A 15,937-nucleotide genomic window follows, 5' to 3' on the forward strand; every position below is an offset into this window, starting at 1 on the left:
TTGCGACCCTATGGACTGTAGCCTACCAGGCTTCTCCATCCATGGGATTTTCCAGGCAAGAACACTGGAGTGGGTTGCCATTTCCTTCTCCAGGAGATCTTCCCAACCCAGGGATTGAACCCGGGTCTCCTGCACTGTAGGCAGATGCTTTACTATCTGAGCCACCAGGGAAGTAGTCCTGAATAGCTACTGTGGTGGGAGTTGTGTCAGGTCCTAGATAGGGACAGGATGGGTGGATGAATGGATAGATGATAAATGAAGAGAGAGAGAAAGCAAGAGAGGGATCTGACTCACAATGTCATGCCTTCTTAATTTTGCCTAAAAAGAAAAGTGAAAGTGTTAGTTTCTCAGTTGTGTTGACTCTTCAACCCCATGGACTGTAGCCCAATAGGCTTTTCTGTCCATGGAATTCTCCAGGCAAGAATACTGGAGTGGGTTGTCATTCCCTTCACCAGGGGATCTTCCTGACCCAGGGATCGAACCCAGGTCTCCTGCATTGCAGGCAGATTCCTTACTGTCTGAGCCCCCAGGGAAGCCCCAATTTTGTCTAGAGAATACACATATATCTGAGGAGAAAGGAGTACAGACTACGGTCAGTATGTGGGTAAAGGCCTAATTGCTGTAACAAAGAGATCCCTTCATAACGCCATCAGGGTTTCAGGGATGTAAGTTGATGCCCCTCTCCAAGAACAGTCTCAAAGCAGTCAGGGCAGGTTGGCAGGTGGCTCCACTCTACACAGTCAGAAACCCTGGCTCTTTCCATCATCCTTCTCCAACAGCCTCTAAAAATTGACCTCATCTCCATGGTAACAGCTGGGTGATAGGCACATTTAGGTCTCGGTTATAGGAAGAGGAGGAGAGAACACGGAGGAGCGCCCACCTAGACTTTTAAGGCCTAGACTTCGAACATACAACGCATCACCTCCATTCCCGATCCACAAAGTCACGTGGTGGTTTACCTCCCCACAAGGGAGCCTGGGAAATGTGCCATCTGGCTAGGCAACCATACAATTATCTTGGACAAATGGGAAATGAATTCTGGTGGAAAATCAGTAATGTCCACCACATACAACTGGCTCAGGAGTCCTTGCTGAACTCAGGCTTGAGACAGTCAATATCTGTGTGTTCCCAGGAGCACTCAGGCCCTCCACTCCCCCCCCTCCCCCCCCCACGTCCCTGGGAGGTTAGTTCTGTTCACCCTGTCTGGTAGGTATTGTCTCCTTCTGACATCATTAGTGGCTCCCAGTCAAGGTTAAGAAAATAGGACCACACCCATTAATGGTCCAACTGCCACATCAATGACCTTATGACCCACCTCATACCAAGTTCACACCCTGGATAATTATTCTTGACAAAACCTAAAACTTCACCCTTTATAAACGGATTAAACAATTAACATTCCTTAAAACCAACTTAGAGTGCCCCAACCGGTAAGGAACAAGAGACTTTACTGACCTCTCTCCCCTTCCCTCTCTCTTTCCTCTCCTTAACCCTTCCTATCCTTCCCTGTTTTCCTAGTCCCCCAGTCCTGGACGCAGGAATCTGGTCGAAGGGCCCTCAGCCTGAGCTGAGGATTGGAGACTGATCACCTCCTCTTGGCAGAGAACTCGAATTCTGGTTCTGGTCTGACTTCTGGTAGGGCCAAGTTCCAGTCCTACCTTCTCTGGAGGCCCAGGGAAAAGTCCCATAACGCCTGGGTATCTGTAGGTGGCCGGAGACGTCTGTAAGGCCACCCCTTTCACCCCCCTCCCCCGCCTCCTCCCCCTTCTTCTTTCAGCCTGGCTTCCTTTCCTCCCTTGAAATCGTTGATGTTAGTACTTGGATCTGAAGTTCTGTGTCTCTATAGGAGGTTTTCTGAGAGACTGTATTCTTGTATTTAAGGGCTTCCCTGGTGGTGCAGAGGTTAATGCGTCTGCCTGCAATATGGGAGACCTGGGTTCCATCCCTGGGTCAGGAAGATCCCCTGGAGAAGGAAATGGCAACCCACTCCAGTATTCTTGCCTAGAGAATCCCATGGACAGAGGAGCTTGGTGGGCTACAGTCCACTGGTCGCAAAGAGTCGGACAGGACTGAGTGAGTTCACTTTCACTTTCAAAAACAACTCAAAAGCAGTTTGCACAAAGTGCACAGCATCTAAGGCCTTAGATCGCTATGAAACATCCCCACTGCTCCTTTCCCTGTGAAAAGCTAAGAGGATTGGGATCTGTGAGACTTACAGTACTGGCCTATCATAACCTTAATAGAGGGAGTGCAGACAATGGTGGAATTTCAGATACAGCGTCCGGGCAGGGATTGGACACAGGGATACGCCTTGGTCTCCTGGCCTCCGGAGAGCCCAGACTGTGCCCCAAATATCCAGTGTAGACTGTCCCTGGGTCTCTCTCTGTGAAGTGCATTGGGCCTATATGGATCATATATTTCTGCTCTAGGGGATCCAGGTGACAGCACATTCATCAGATAAATAATTAATATTCCTGTTAACCTGCCATGTACAGATGTGAGAGTTGGACTATAATGACAGCTGAGTGCCGAAGAATTGATGCTTTTGAACTGTGGTATTGGAGAAGACTCTTGAGAGTCTCTTGGACTGAAAGGAGATCCAACCAGTCAATCCTAAAGGAAATCAGTCCTGAATATTCATTGGAAGAACCGACCCTGAAGCTGAAACTCCAATACTTTGGCCACCTGATGTGAAAAACTGACTCATTGGAAAAGACCCTGATGCTGGGAAAGATTGAAGGTGGGAGGAGAAGGGGACCACAGAGGATGAGATGGTTGGATGGCATCACCAACTTGATGGACATGAGTTTGAGTAGGCTCCGGGAGTTGGTGATGGACAGGGAAGCCTGGCATGGTGCAGGCCATGGGGTTGCAAAGAGTCGGACAGGACTGAGCAACTGAACTGAACCTGCCAAGCTGAAGGGCCCTTCCAGGAAACCACGGCCTCTCAGAGACAAGTTTGCTCTGTGTGTCACTAAAAGTATTTGTCATAGTGAAATATCAGGCCTAAGAGAGAAGAGCAGGTTTAGGGGTTGCTCTTCACAAACTGAAACCCACACCCTTTAATGTTGGGCCCTGGAGTGAGACTCTCCAAATCAGAGGACCAGCTCAGTCCCTTTAAGCCTTTCCTTCCCCCAAAGGGTAATTTGATCCCCAAGGTGACAAGGTGATCAAATGGTATCCTCCATGTAGAGACCTGTCCATGACTAGGAAGCAGGAAGTCTCATTTCAGGAGGAAGAGAGCAGGCCTGGGGCAGAGTTCACCCTGGGGGTCTGCACTGGCTGGGGCTGTTGGTGGGTGCTTATTCCATTGCAACCCCTCCAGTTCCCATAGCCCGCCATGGGCTCTTTGAAACACTGGTGAGGGTTTATGCAGTTAGCAAGTAAGACTCTAAATGTACTCCATAGATTTTACCTTTTTATTATTGAAATTTTCAAATGTACATAGAAGTAAGGAGACTCTTGTATCCTCCATGTACCCAAGGTTAACTTCAACAATTGCCTGTCTCGTTTTATCCATCAACCTTTGGCGTTTTCTTGCAGGGGAGCGGGGTGGTCTTGAGAATTCTAAGTATTTTCAAGTAAATCTCAGACTTCTCATTCACAAATCAAAAGGGACTAATAAAATGGTGTTTGAAATATTACAAACAAATAGCAGTCTTTACTTTCAACAATATCAGCTAGGAGGTTGAGACCCACTGGCAAAGTCCAGCCTCCTAGTTAAGGACGGTAACTCTGGAGAAGTGAGCTACCCAACGTTAGTGGCTAGAGCGGGAACCAGGAAAAAGTCGGTCTTCCCGGCTGCCTGGTGAGTGATGATGGCCCAGGCTGGCGACCATTTCCCAGGCCCCGTCCCTGGGAGGGGGAGGGGGACCCTCCACTAACCGCCGGACTGGCGGCGGGAAGAATCTCGGCTGTTCCCACAACACATTGCTGGAAGCACAGGCCGGCAGCCGGGCGAATGCAGCGGGGTACTGGGACCTGCAAGCCGCGGTAACTGGAGTGGTGGAGGATCCCGGGCGGGATACCCGGGTCTGGGGTGGCCTTGGAAAGAGAAGGGGACCTGCTCCCACGACCGGCGGGATAACTCGCAGCCAAGATTAGGCTGCGGCCTGGGTCGCCCTGCGGCCGACCCAATTCCACGTGGGGAGCTGGCTGGCGAGGCTGGCACGGCGCCCACGCCAGGGGCTGGGAGCAGGAAGTAATCTCCCGCGGGCCCGGCCCTGGGCGCGGCGCGGCAGGTGCAGCGCCAGGCGGCGTGGGCAGGCGGCCAGTGCAGAGGAGGTGAGCGCCGGGGTCGCCTCCCGGCTAGGGACAGCCAGCCCTGGGCCAGGAGCTTGCGGCTGGGTCCGGCCTGGGCAGGGTGGGGGGGCTTTCGGGGAGGGGGAGTGGGGTAATGCCTTGAGGGTTGGATCGGGCCACCCGGAGGGCCTCGAATCTGGGGTGGGGGCGTTGCTAGGGGGTGGGTTTCAGGCTCGGGAGAGGGCTGAGAGCTGTAAAAGTAGGGAGAAGGAGGCCATTGCAACAAGGTTTCGGAAGTGTGAGCGCGGCTAGGTGGAGGGATGCGGCGAGGCCACTGTTCTCTGGACCCCGGGGGACTCGGGGTGGCGCCAGGGCTCCGGGGACGCGGTCCAGCCCGGATGAGGGGCAAGATGGCCCTGTAAATGAGCTGAGTCGGAGGGAGTTAAGCCTCTCGAGGAGATGGAGCAGGGAGGGAGGGCTTGCTGGAAGGAGGCCGAGGCTCTAGCACCCACAGGACCCTTCCGCGGCTACCGAGATCCAACACCCAGCACCACCAGCTGCGGGCGGGCAGCGCCCACGGGCTGCCAGGGGCCCGCCGCGAGCCAGACTCAGAAGGCCAATTCTCCGAGGCTGTGGCTTTAAGGGAGATATCTGCGCGCTGCCTCTTTAAGGAGGGTGTTGGGGGCGTGTCAGGAAATGAGTCCTGGTCCCGCCTCTCCCGGGGGAGGGGCCTCGGATGTCTGGCGGCTTCGGGGCCGAGGGGAAGGCTGGAGCCTGGGAAGACCGCGCGCCGTGGGCTTGTACCGGTCCAGTCCACTGCGGGTCCAGAGGACCCGGGCCCTGAGCGCCCCTGACCTCGCCTGCACCCTCTTTGCAAACTCCACCACACCCTCCTTTCAGCTCCTTGCATGCCTCCCCCTTCTCGCCCTGCAAACCTTTTCTCTCCCATAGCAGCCCATGCCTGTTTCTCTCTGCACCTCTTCCTCACGCTGTCCCCCGCCCTTTTGAAGCCCCCTCGCCCTGCGTTTCTCTTGCCTCCCCCTTTCTCCTTCCATTCCTGCCCTCCCCCACTTCCCGCTGGTTTCCTGCCTGCTCGGTTCCAGCCCCTTCTGCCCTAACTTGTCATTTCCGTCCAGCCTTAGCCTATCGGGCACCTTTCCCCTATCGTGTCTGATGAGCCCCCTGAGGGTGGGAGCAGGTGGTGGAGCTCACCCCAAATCAGAACCTCTCCATCTGAGAGAAGAGTGGGAGGCCTCCAGGCCACCCGCCATGTGACAGTTGAGGACTTCAGCTTGCAGAAAGCAGATGTGAGCTCGCTGCCCTGTACTCCAGGAAATCAGTCTGGCTGTGAGCTGACCCAGCTCCTCTGCTACCATGAACAGGGCCTCTCTGAAGCGGTCAAAAATCCTGCACATGGCACTGATGGGGACTTCCGACCCCCCCGGAGAGGCAGAGGCCAGCCAGGAGAAGCCCTTTGTGCTGCGGGCACTGCAGATCGCCCTGGTCGTCTCTCTCTACTGGGTCACGTCCATCTCCATGGTGTTCCTTAACAAGTACCTGCTGGATAGCCCCTCCCTGCGGCTGGACACCCCCATCTTCGTCACCTTCTACCAGTGCCTGGTGACCGTGCTGCTGTGCAGGGGCCTCAGCTCCCTGGCCACCTGCTGCCCTGGTACCGTGGACTTCCCCACCCTGCATCTGGACCTCAAGGTGGCCCGCAGCGTCCTGCCCCTGTCGGTGGTCTTCATTGGCATGATCACCTTCAATAACCTCTGCCTCAAGTATGTGGGTGTGGCCTTCTACAACGTGGGTCGCTCGCTCACCACCGTCTTCAATGTGCTGCTCTCCTACCTGCTGCTCAAGCAAACCACCTCCTTCTATGCCCTGCTCACCTGCAGCGTCATCATCGGTGAGTGGCCAGCCAGGGACACAGGGAGTGGGGATTGGGGGAGGATGGGAGCTGAAACCCTAAAGAACAACCCTGTCAAACATCTTTGGGCTTTATCTGCCCCGGCTCCCTTGTTTTGACCATCATATGAAGAAGAGCCTGGGGTCCAGAGAGGGCAAGTAACTTTCTGGAGGTCACCCAGCAAGCTAGGGGCCTAATCAGGGTCCTTCAAACAAGATGGGATTACAATCTATACTTCACACAGGGAAAACCAAGGCACAGAGAGGTTAAGTGATTTGTCAAAGATCACATAGCTAGTAAGTGGTAGAGATGGGATCTGATCTGAAGTAATCTGGCACCTTACACTTGACCACTGTACTCTATTGCTTCTCAAGAGTTCAAGTGTCCTGACTTCTCATCCAGTGCTCTTTCTAGAGGACATTGCATCTTTTAATAAATATATGTGTGCCATCATCCTCTGACCTTGCAGGCTTACAATAATGCCTGAGACGGTGATATGCTTTGAGATTACTTAGCTGTCTTCCCAGACTTGACCCTCAGAAAATAAAAATTATTAATGGGGACATTGTGTTAATCATTTGCATACAGCATCTCCTGTGTTCCCCAGAGGTTCCCTGAATGGTATTATCACCATGACCGACCACATACACACAAGGAAACTGACACCAGACAGGTTAAGTCACTTCCAAGGCCCCACAGCTAGGAAGTATCCAGCCTGGGGTGGATTCTCAAACTGGCTGGCCCCCCAGGCCTGTATTTCTAATCACTCCGCTCTGTTCTTCTCCCCTAGAGCAGCAGCCCCCAGCCTTTACGGCGCCAGGGACCAGTTTCGTGGAAGACAGTTTTTCCACGGACTTGTGAGTGGGGGGATGGTTTCAGGATAATTCATGCCCATTACATTTATTGCACATTTTATTTCTAATCTAACGCTACCGTTGATCTGACAGGACATACTGGTCCACGGCCTGGAGGTTGGGGACCCTGCCCTAGAGGTTAGAACTGTGCCATCTAGTTCAGTAGCCACTGACCACATGTGTCTATTTCCATTCAAATTCAGTGAAATTTTTAAAGTTCAGTTACTCAGTTGTGAGCTGATTCTGTAGCTGCGTTTCAAGTGCTCAGTCACCACGTGTGGCCAGTGGCTGTTGTACTGGACGACACAGAAGGTAGATCATTACCATCATCACAAAGTGTTTCATTGCAGCCCGTTAGGTAGGAGCGCCCCCAGCTTCCCACCCCCTCAGAGTCCTCCTGAGGCTCAGTCTTCCAGGAACATAATCTTTCTTTGAACCTGTTCAGGTTCTTCCTGGTTCTGCAGACTTCATCTTGGTTGACCTACATCGTCTTGGTTAGCATCTGAGTCCCCAGGCTGAGTTGCACCAGTGGTGGGGAGGGGCCCATCCCATGCCACCTGTCCTAGAAAATATTTTCCTCGTTGAGCCACTGTGGACCTAGGCCTGCCCAGTCTCAGTTCAAGGTGGGAGAGAGAAGGGCAGAGGTTGGAGTGAGGGCAGCTGCCAAGACCCCTGGCAGCTCCGTCTCAGCAGCTCCCATTTCCTCCCCCAGGGAGTTGGTATGGACTCCCAGGCCTCACTTAGACAAATGCCCCAGGGATCTCCACTTCAGCCCCGCTGACTTTATGGAGTTGGGGGTGTGAGGGGAAAGAGAGGGACTTCCTGATTGGCTAATTTACATGCAGGCCGGTGAAGTCTTTAGGGAAACTAGGCTCGAGTCCAAAAAGTAATCAGCAATCAGCGTAGTGGATGGTGAGACAGCTTCTGGGAAAGTGCATTCACGTCTGCTGCGGGACAGGCGCCCAGGAGGTAGTGCTGTCTGCTGGCCCAGCGCCTGGGCCTCCTCTCCGCAGTGTTGCCCCACCCCCAACCCCCTCCACCCCACCCCACCCCCGGTCCTCCTTGTGAGGGAACCTGGGTCTCAGGTGACTCTCCAGGCCCCCTCCTCCTCCCATCCTTGTGCCCTCCCCCTCCCTTCCTTGGACGATATCATTCATTGCTCCCTCTTGGCTGAGATTCCCTCTGGGGTCTGGAATTTTAAAAGGGGCAGTCCCTCTTCTGGACTCAAAAGGTAACCAGCAGGAGGGCTGGGGGCCCTCTGGCTATGCCCCCAGAACCAGGCTGGGGGTACCTGTTTGCAAAGGTTCTGCCGGGAAAGAGAACACTGCCCACGTGCTTACAGCCCAGTCTTGTCTCCTCTGATCCTCAAGACCACCTCCAGAACAACCTATGTGCATTCACTCAGCAGATATTACTCACTGGCCAAGCATGCGCCAAGAGCTCTGGGGATGCAGATTCTGAAAAGGTAGACGCAGCTCCTACGCTTGCCTAGCAGTCAGGGAGTTATGCCGTGACTCGGCCATAAAAGGTGCTGCAGAAACCCTGGCAGGGGTGGAGACGGGGAGAGAGAAGAGCCGGGAGGGAGGGGTCTAAGCCGGCGTTCCAGAGGAAGTACTAGATGGAGTAAGGAAGAAGTGAGGAGAGAAGGTTCTCGGCAGAAGAAAAAACACGCATTTCTTCATGGCTGGGCCAGAGCAGGCTGTGCCCTTGAGGCTGCCCAAGTTAAGTGATCCCGGACTGTTTCCTGAGGGCTGTGGAGATGCCCAGAGAGGCTTTAAGCCAGGACAGGCCCCGAGCAGATCTGTTCTGTAGGAAGATCATGCTGGCTGCAAGGTAGAGAGTAGATTGATCGGAGTGGGAAGGTCAAGAACGTGAACCCAGATGTCTACAGCAGAAGGACATGGGAGCTCAGAGAATTTAAGTAGACTTTCCACGGGCCACCCAGCCTTTAAATGACAGAGCCCGATCGGAGTCCAGATCTCTGACACCAAAACCATGTGGCGGGAGATACAACGCGTATAAGATTTCGGCCCCTGCCTTCTGGGAAAGTGGAGTCTAAGCTAGAGAGACTGTACTGTCCCCATGGGCAGGTGCCTAGCAGCCCAGGGCAGGCAAGGGTCTTGAAGGAAAGCATAGGCAGGAGGAAGCCAGGAAGAGATCTGGGTGCTGGGGGGTACCAGGAGAGTCTTCAGCCCTGGAGAGGCTGGCTTTGACCTTAAAGAATGAGTGGAATGTCCCAAGAAGGAGGAGAGCATTTCTGGTTCAGAAAATGATCAAGGGTGCTGAACCCTGGTGTGAGAAGCAGGGAGATGAGGGTGGCCACTCAGGGTGATCGTGGCACGGAGATGGGGTTCGAGGTCCTGGGGAGCTCAGCATGCCAAGCTGAGGGTGGGCAGTGGGGCGCCGAGGAGGCTCCGTGGGTAGGAGGTGTCACAAAATGATAGTCTCAGAAAGAGTAAGCAGCCCCAAAGACCTCGGGCCATAAGTGCTGCTCAGCAAGGTAGACTCCCAGCTCACAGACGGGGAGGCTGAGTGAGGCTCTGAGACCTCAAGTCACTCGCCCAGGGCCACCTCCCACCACTGAGTGCTGTAGCCACACTCAACCTGCAGAACCCATTTCACACGTTGCTTTTGAGGGGGCCCCAGGCCAGCCCAGTCATCCAGTTACAGGGCTGTTCATGGCACCCTGTCCTGTTTTATGGACCTCAGTACAATTGCAATTAAAGAAGTAATTGGGAAAGGAGTCATTTTAATGGCTCTCTCCTCTGCCGGAATGTGAGCCCCATGAGGAAGGGTTCCTATCCTGGACTAACTCCCCCAGCCCTTGTGCGGTGCTTTGCACGTAGTGGAGACCTTGCATACCTTTCCTGCAGGAAGGACGGGGGGGATGGAATGGTGAGATCAGCGTGACACCGTCTGTGAACTTGGGCGGCAAACTCCTCTGTCCTTCTTCCTCCCCATGCTCGTTCCCCTCTCCCCGCTACAGGTGGCTTCTGGCTCGGAGTGGACCAGGAAGGCGCGGAGGGCACCCTGTCTTGGACGGGGACCCTCTTCGGTGTGCTTGCCAGCCTCTGCGTCTCGCTCAATGCCATCTACACCAAGAAGGTGCTCCCGGCGGTGGACGGCAGCATCTGGCGTCTGACCTTCTACAACAATGTCAACGCCTGCATCCTCTTCCTGCCCCTGCTCCTGGTGCTGGGGGAGCTCCAGGCCCTCTTCACCTTCCCCCAGCTGGGCAGCGCCCACTTCTGGGGTATGATGACGCTGGGCGGCCTGTTTGGCTTCGCCATCGGCTACGTGACTGGACTGCAGATCAAGTTCACCAGTCCCCTGACCCACAACGTGTCCGGCACAGCCAAAGCCTGTGCCCAGACGGTGCTGGCCGTCCTCTACTACGAGGAGGCCAAGAGCTTTCTCTGGTGGACGAGCAACATGATGGTGCTGGGGGGCTCCTCTGCTTATACCTGGGTCAGGGGCCGGGAGATGAAGAAGACGCAGGAGGAGCCCCACCCCAGGGAGAACGAGAAGAGCAACATGGAGGTGTGAGCTTCTCCAGAGACCCAGGCACGGCCCAGCCCCCGGGGAGCATGCCCCTGAAGGCGATGAAGGTGTCTCTCTGGACCCGGAGACTGTGACCTTACAGACGTGACGGGAATCTGGTGGTTGAAATGAAACCGCCAGTGTTTCCCAGTGTCGTCAGAAAGTTGCCAAACCCGTCTCAACCCCCTTTCCTAGTTCCAGGGTTTTGTCCTCCCATAGGGAGGAGGGACGCCCCCGTGAGAAGAGCAAGTTAGGTTCTCTGGAGGAGCACCAGCTTGCAGGGAGCAGGACAAGGGCACGTGCCAGAGACTGTGCCCCCTTCCAGGGCCTTCTACCTCCACACGACCTTTGAGGTTGGGAACAGGCCACAACCTTGAAGGGACAGCGTTGGCAAAGCCAGCCAGTCTTCACTTACACTCAGGGGAGATGGGGCTGTGACCACCCCACCAGACGCTTAGGGTTTGAGAAACCTCACCTCTCTGTGTCCCGGGCAGGTAGCATAGCTTTGACCCACACCCCCACCCCAAACCAACCTTCTTTTGGAAGAGAGCATGGGCTGGGCTGAGGGAGTAAATGGGCAAACGTTCCCTCTTCTCTGTGGTGAGACCAGCAGATCCCATGAAAGGGGATGAAAGGTAGGCGGTACCCAAGCCTGGTCCTGGCACCCGCAAGGGCTGCTGGAAAATGGCCTGGGAATGGGCTGCATCATGGGAGAGCTCCCTGTCCTCCCGTCTGCACCCCATGTTTCCACTGTTTGAACATGGTACGTCCTTCACAGGCTCAGCAGACTCAGTGACACTCTCCCCCAGTCCCCAACACCAGTTTTCCCCACCTCATTCCCCTGCCCCTAAGGGGCAGCTGCCACCTGGCACAGCTACCTGGCTCAGGGAACAGCCTCCCAGAAGTGGAGCCAGGGAGCCACTTTGGCTTCTGGGAACTGTGCCTCCCCAGGAGGTGCTGAGGGAGCAAGGGCCAGCTCAGAGCTTTCTACCTCAGCTGTGCCAGGCCCCCTCAAGATACAGTTCCTGTGGGGCTGGGGTGGTAACCTGATCTAGATGAAAGCATGCAGCTAACAATTGCAAACATCCCTGAGTTTAAGGCTGAAAGAATCTTCTCTTCCGTTCATCCCCACCTTCCAGGCCTCAGGTGGCTTTCGTGACTCCTGTCCCTTCTGTTGGGTGTTTCATTCCACCCAGCTTTTGGGGGGTAACTCCTGATGTTTTCTGTCCCTGTAGCAAAAGGCTGGGGAGAGTGGGTCTTCTCACCTCCCCTCTCTTCCTGTCCCTCCACCCTCCCAGGTGGTTTCTAATGAAGTTGGTGGGACTTTGATGCCCTGAATTGTATGCGATTTAATTAAAAATTTAACTAAAACATCTTGTGTGTGTGCAGTGAGAAGGCACAGGCAGGGTCTGGATGGGACCTGTGAACTAAGGCCCAACCCTGCCATCTGCAAGCCTGGGTTCTAGCACAACAGTCTTTCTCAGAACCTGTTCTCCCTCCAGGCCAGGGGTTGATCCAAAGACCAAAGCTGCTTCCAGACCTCAAGTTTCCTCTTTGGTAATTGTTGCCACTTTCTGGGTACTTGCCGGAGGCAAGACACTGCTGAGTGCTCTGTTCCATCGTCCATTTCCACAGCCCTCCCCAACAGGCCTTGAGGTGGGCACCATCAGTCATTCGCCCATTTTACAGATGAGGACACTGAGGCTCAGGAAAGAGCATAGGAAGAAAGAGGCAGCAGTAGGAGTCAGACAGAAGTCTCTGCCTTCTGAGCACAGCTGCTTAACCACAGTGCCCTTGAGTATACCCAGCATTTTTTGAGCACCTACTGCATGCCAGGCACTGGTGGTAGGACATACTGGTATGAGGACCCCAATCTGCTTCAAGGGACAAGAATATAAACACACATTAAGGCTCCCATAACAAATGCAGTATTGCTCTGAGATCTCAGAAGATGGAGAGACCACGTCTTCACAAGGGCCAGGGTGTTTGAATATTCCTGGGCAAGCAGGGACTCCAGGAGCAGGGTTAGACTGACCAGGAAACAAGATTAAGCTGAGGAAAGAGTACATGGGGAGTGGTGAGAGGTTTTGTTTGGCGAGAGGGGTGTATAGAAAAGGAGAGTGGGTCATGGTGTGAACAGCCTTGAATGCAGTGGTCTGTCTGGTCTTGATTCTAATCAATTTTAAAGCCTTCACCAGGTCCCTTAAACAGAAAAGGGACATAATCGTTTCTGCACCCTCTGTATAGTCAGAAGATTGAGACAACATTCTTCATGTTATGAGCCCTTTCTTGAACAAGATTCAAGAAAAATCTAAATAGTTTGAAAAAAATTCAGGCAGCCTCAATTCACAGGACACAACCCAACAGCCTACTGTCCAAGACCTCCACACAGAAAAGCACAAAGATGTACGGTGTCTGAGGATGGATTCGTGCCCACATGCAGCAGAACACCCCAGTTCTGATGCACATGAAGCCCAGGGAACAACCAGAGCCAGCCTTCCAGCATCCCAGATTCCCACAGTCAGCACCACCGCGCCCCCAGCTCGTCTCTATGGTATTTAAAGGAGCCAGGGCCATCCCCAGGAATGTTTCACCTGCAAGAAGCAAAGGAAGTGTGCCTTCCCTGGCAAGTTCACAGTTCCCCTTCTCTTTGGTTCCCCTCCACACCTTTTTTTTAAACAAAGTATCTTGTTTATAACATAAAAATAAGATCACTTTTTCCCTTTGATTCCAGTGGTAACACGTTGCTAAGGGGATAATGTACATATCAAGGAGTTTATCTCCAAAATTTCCTCCAAGAAAAGGCCAGGAAGGCTTAAAGAGAACCATATACATATCATATATACACATCTGACATCAACAAAGATACCCTGAAATAGTGGGAATACAACTTGGAAAAAAAAAATATTTTAATATGCCTCCAAAAAACAAGCATAAAATAGTTTGGTACAAAAAGGCAGAGATGTGGAAGTCAAGCTGCCCAGGAAAAAAAAGAAAGAAAAATGGTGGATGAAATGGAAAATTTAGGAACAGGAAGCTGATTCAACACTGACACACATTTCCAGACTGTATCACTCTTTACTTCTGTTTTTGCAGGGCACTTACTTGATCGGAAGTCTGGAGACCTGGGTTCCACTTCTTAGAAGTTAGGCAGCCTCAGACAAGTCTCCTAACCTTTTCCAGGCCTCACTTTTCTTGAGATATGGGGATAATCCTTGTCCATCCTGTCGCACGAAATGGTTGTAAATTGATGCTCAGCATTGTTCTGAAAATACAGTGAGTTATTGTTCTCATCCAGAGAAGGCAATGGCAATCCCTTCCAGTACTCATACCTGGAAAATCCCATGGACGGAGGAGCCTGGTAGGCTGCAGTCCATGGGGTCGCTAGGAGTCGGGCATGACTGAGCTACTTCCCTTTCACTTTTCACTTTCATGCTCTGGAGAAGGAAATGGCAACCCACTCCAGTGTTCTTGCCTGGAGAATCCCAGGGATGGGGAAACCTGGTGGGCTGTCATCTATGGGGTCGCACAGAGTCGGACACGACTGAAGCGACTTAGCAGCAGCAGCAGGGCAGCTTGGTGTGCTGCAGTCCATAGGGTCGCAAAGAGTTGGACACGACTGAGTGACTGAAAGGAGATAACATGACAATTTAAGGAGCTGACATACATGAAATTTGGTTACTAGGTGAGAAAACTGAGGTCTCCATAGGGTCACATGATAAGCCTGAGACACTAAGGACAAACTAGAGTGTGGTACTCAGTCCTCCTGGCCCCTCATCTGAAGATCCCATAGCTGCCTCACTGGACATAGGCCTTGCCCCCACCGCAAAACTTGGCTCCTGTGAGAGGGCTAAATTTAGGACCTGGAACCAGCTAAAGCGGGGACACCCGAGCCAGCTGCACTGAAGCAGCTGGCCCAGGTGTGCTGGGAGCTCCGATGAAGGAAGGCTGGGGGAGGGGGGAAGGAGGGAGGGGGCGGCGACTAGCGGGGCGGGGGGCGGGGGGTGGGGGTGACTGCAGGGTATCGCTGAGGCCTGGTGGGGAGTGTACAGCTGTAGAGCTGGGAGCAAGTCTGAATCAGCCCCAGATCTCACAGACAAGCCTGAGGCTCAGAACGTGTGACTGACTTGCCCAAAGCTGCAGTGCGACGGGGCAGCACCCAGACCCCCTTCTCTCAAGCCAGTGCCCTTTCTGCTAAGCAAGCATCATCGATCGCCATTTTTTAAAAATAATGACAGTCACCGTGACTATCATTATTGCTAACATTTGTTAGATGCTCACCACATGCCGGGTGCTATTCTAAGCACATTACCCGTTAACATCTGACACCCGTTGACCCAGATTAACATCTGCAATAGGTACTGTTTTGTTTTTCCTTTTTTAAGATGTGGAACTTTGTTTTTTGGTCAGGAGGCATATAGGATCTTAGCTCCCCAACCAGGGGTCAGACCCACACCTTCTGTGTTGAAAGGCGAAGTCTTAACCAGGACACCAGGGAAGCCCCTGCAGCAGGTACTATTAACAGCCCCCTTTCACAGATGAGGGAACCGAGGCCCAGAGAAGTTAGTATCCTGCCCCAAATCCCAGAGCTGGGTGACCTCTCTGTACAATGAGACTGAAAACACAGAGGGACCTGAGCCAAACCATATATGACAAGAGAGCTCTGACCCACAGCTTTGGCAGCAGTCAGCCCTGGAAGCTAAACCGGTACCTCCAGTGACATGAGCCCAGAAGAGTCAGGATTTGGGCAATGACAGCCTGTTTCCCTATTTTTGATACCCACGCCCTGCTTCCAACTAAGGACCAAGCAATCACACAGGACCCCCTCCCGCTTCTAATGAGCCCACCTCCACCTCTCTGATCAGTTTAATAGCTTCCTGAAGCATTCCCTTTTCTCTAGAAAGCCTTCCCACTCCTCTGCCTGCCTTTGAATCTTTGCCATGCTACAAGTGATGGTGGCTGACTCCCCTGCCATAGCAAGTTCAGAAAGATGGCCTGCTTGTTCTCATGTGGGTGGCCTTTGTCTACTTTTGTGACTCCCATTCACCATCAGCTTTCTGTCCAGGTACAGACTGGCTTGGGAAGGAGGAAATAGTCTCAGAGGAGCCCCAGGCAGGTGGAAGGATTTGGAAGGAGCCTGTGGGGTGAGGGTGGGGGCTGGGTAGGGGCAGCTGCACTTCTACCCGGTCTGCAGTCCGGCTCCCAGGCTGCTCTGTAGCCCCAGAGGGTTATATGATTTTCCATCCAGCTAGCGAGCCTCCCTCTGCTTCCTCCCCAGGTCACCATCCACAGGGTCCCTGCCTTACCTCACTTTTCATTCCCCTAGTCCTTATTGAGAGCACTATATACAAGGCCTGAACTAGTCTCTTTACATCTTCATTCCAGGTACTCT

General features: G+C 53.4%; 1 protein-coding gene across 2 annotated transcripts; it reads left to right on the forward strand.

Moving 5' to 3' along the window:
* The first annotated feature begins 4,272 nt into the window (after window positions 1-4,272).
* On the forward strand, window positions 4,273-10,556 carry SLC35C1 (solute carrier family 35 member C1). 2 transcript variants are annotated; one of them, XM_068988876.1, is made up of 3 exons: window positions 4,273-4,284; window positions 5,575-6,151; window positions 9,992-10,556. In XM_068988876.1, the coding sequence occupies exons 2-3, from the start codon at window positions 5,617-5,619 to the stop codon at window positions 10,549-10,551; spliced, it is 1,095 nt and encodes a 364-aa protein (XP_068844977.1). In that variant the 5' UTR covers window positions 4,273-4,284; window positions 5,575-5,616; the 3' UTR covers window positions 10,552-10,556. The 2 variants fall into 2 exon arrangements, with proteins under 2 accessions (XP_068844977.1, XP_068844976.1); XM_068988875.1 differs by lacking the exon at window positions 4,273-4,284 and having other exon boundaries at window positions 5,024-6,151.
* Window positions 10,557-15,937: the final 5,381 nt, after the last annotated feature.

This window comes from Capricornis sumatraensis, chromosome 16 (assembly GCF_032405125.1).
Source record: "Capricornis sumatraensis isolate serow.1 chromosome 16, serow.2, whole genome shotgun sequence".
Lineage (NCBI taxonomy): Eukaryota > Metazoa > Chordata > Mammalia > Artiodactyla > Bovidae > Capricornis > Capricornis sumatraensis.

Coding starts and splice junctions, on each gene's coding strand:
- SLC35C1 (XM_068988876.1), top strand. CDS start 5,617: ATGAACAGGGCCTCTCTGAAGCGGTCAAAAATCCTGCACATGGCACTG. Junction 6,152..9,991: donor CACCTGCAGCGTCATCATCG/GTGAGTGGCCAG, acceptor TCCCCGCTACAG/GTGGCTTCTGGCTCGGAGTG.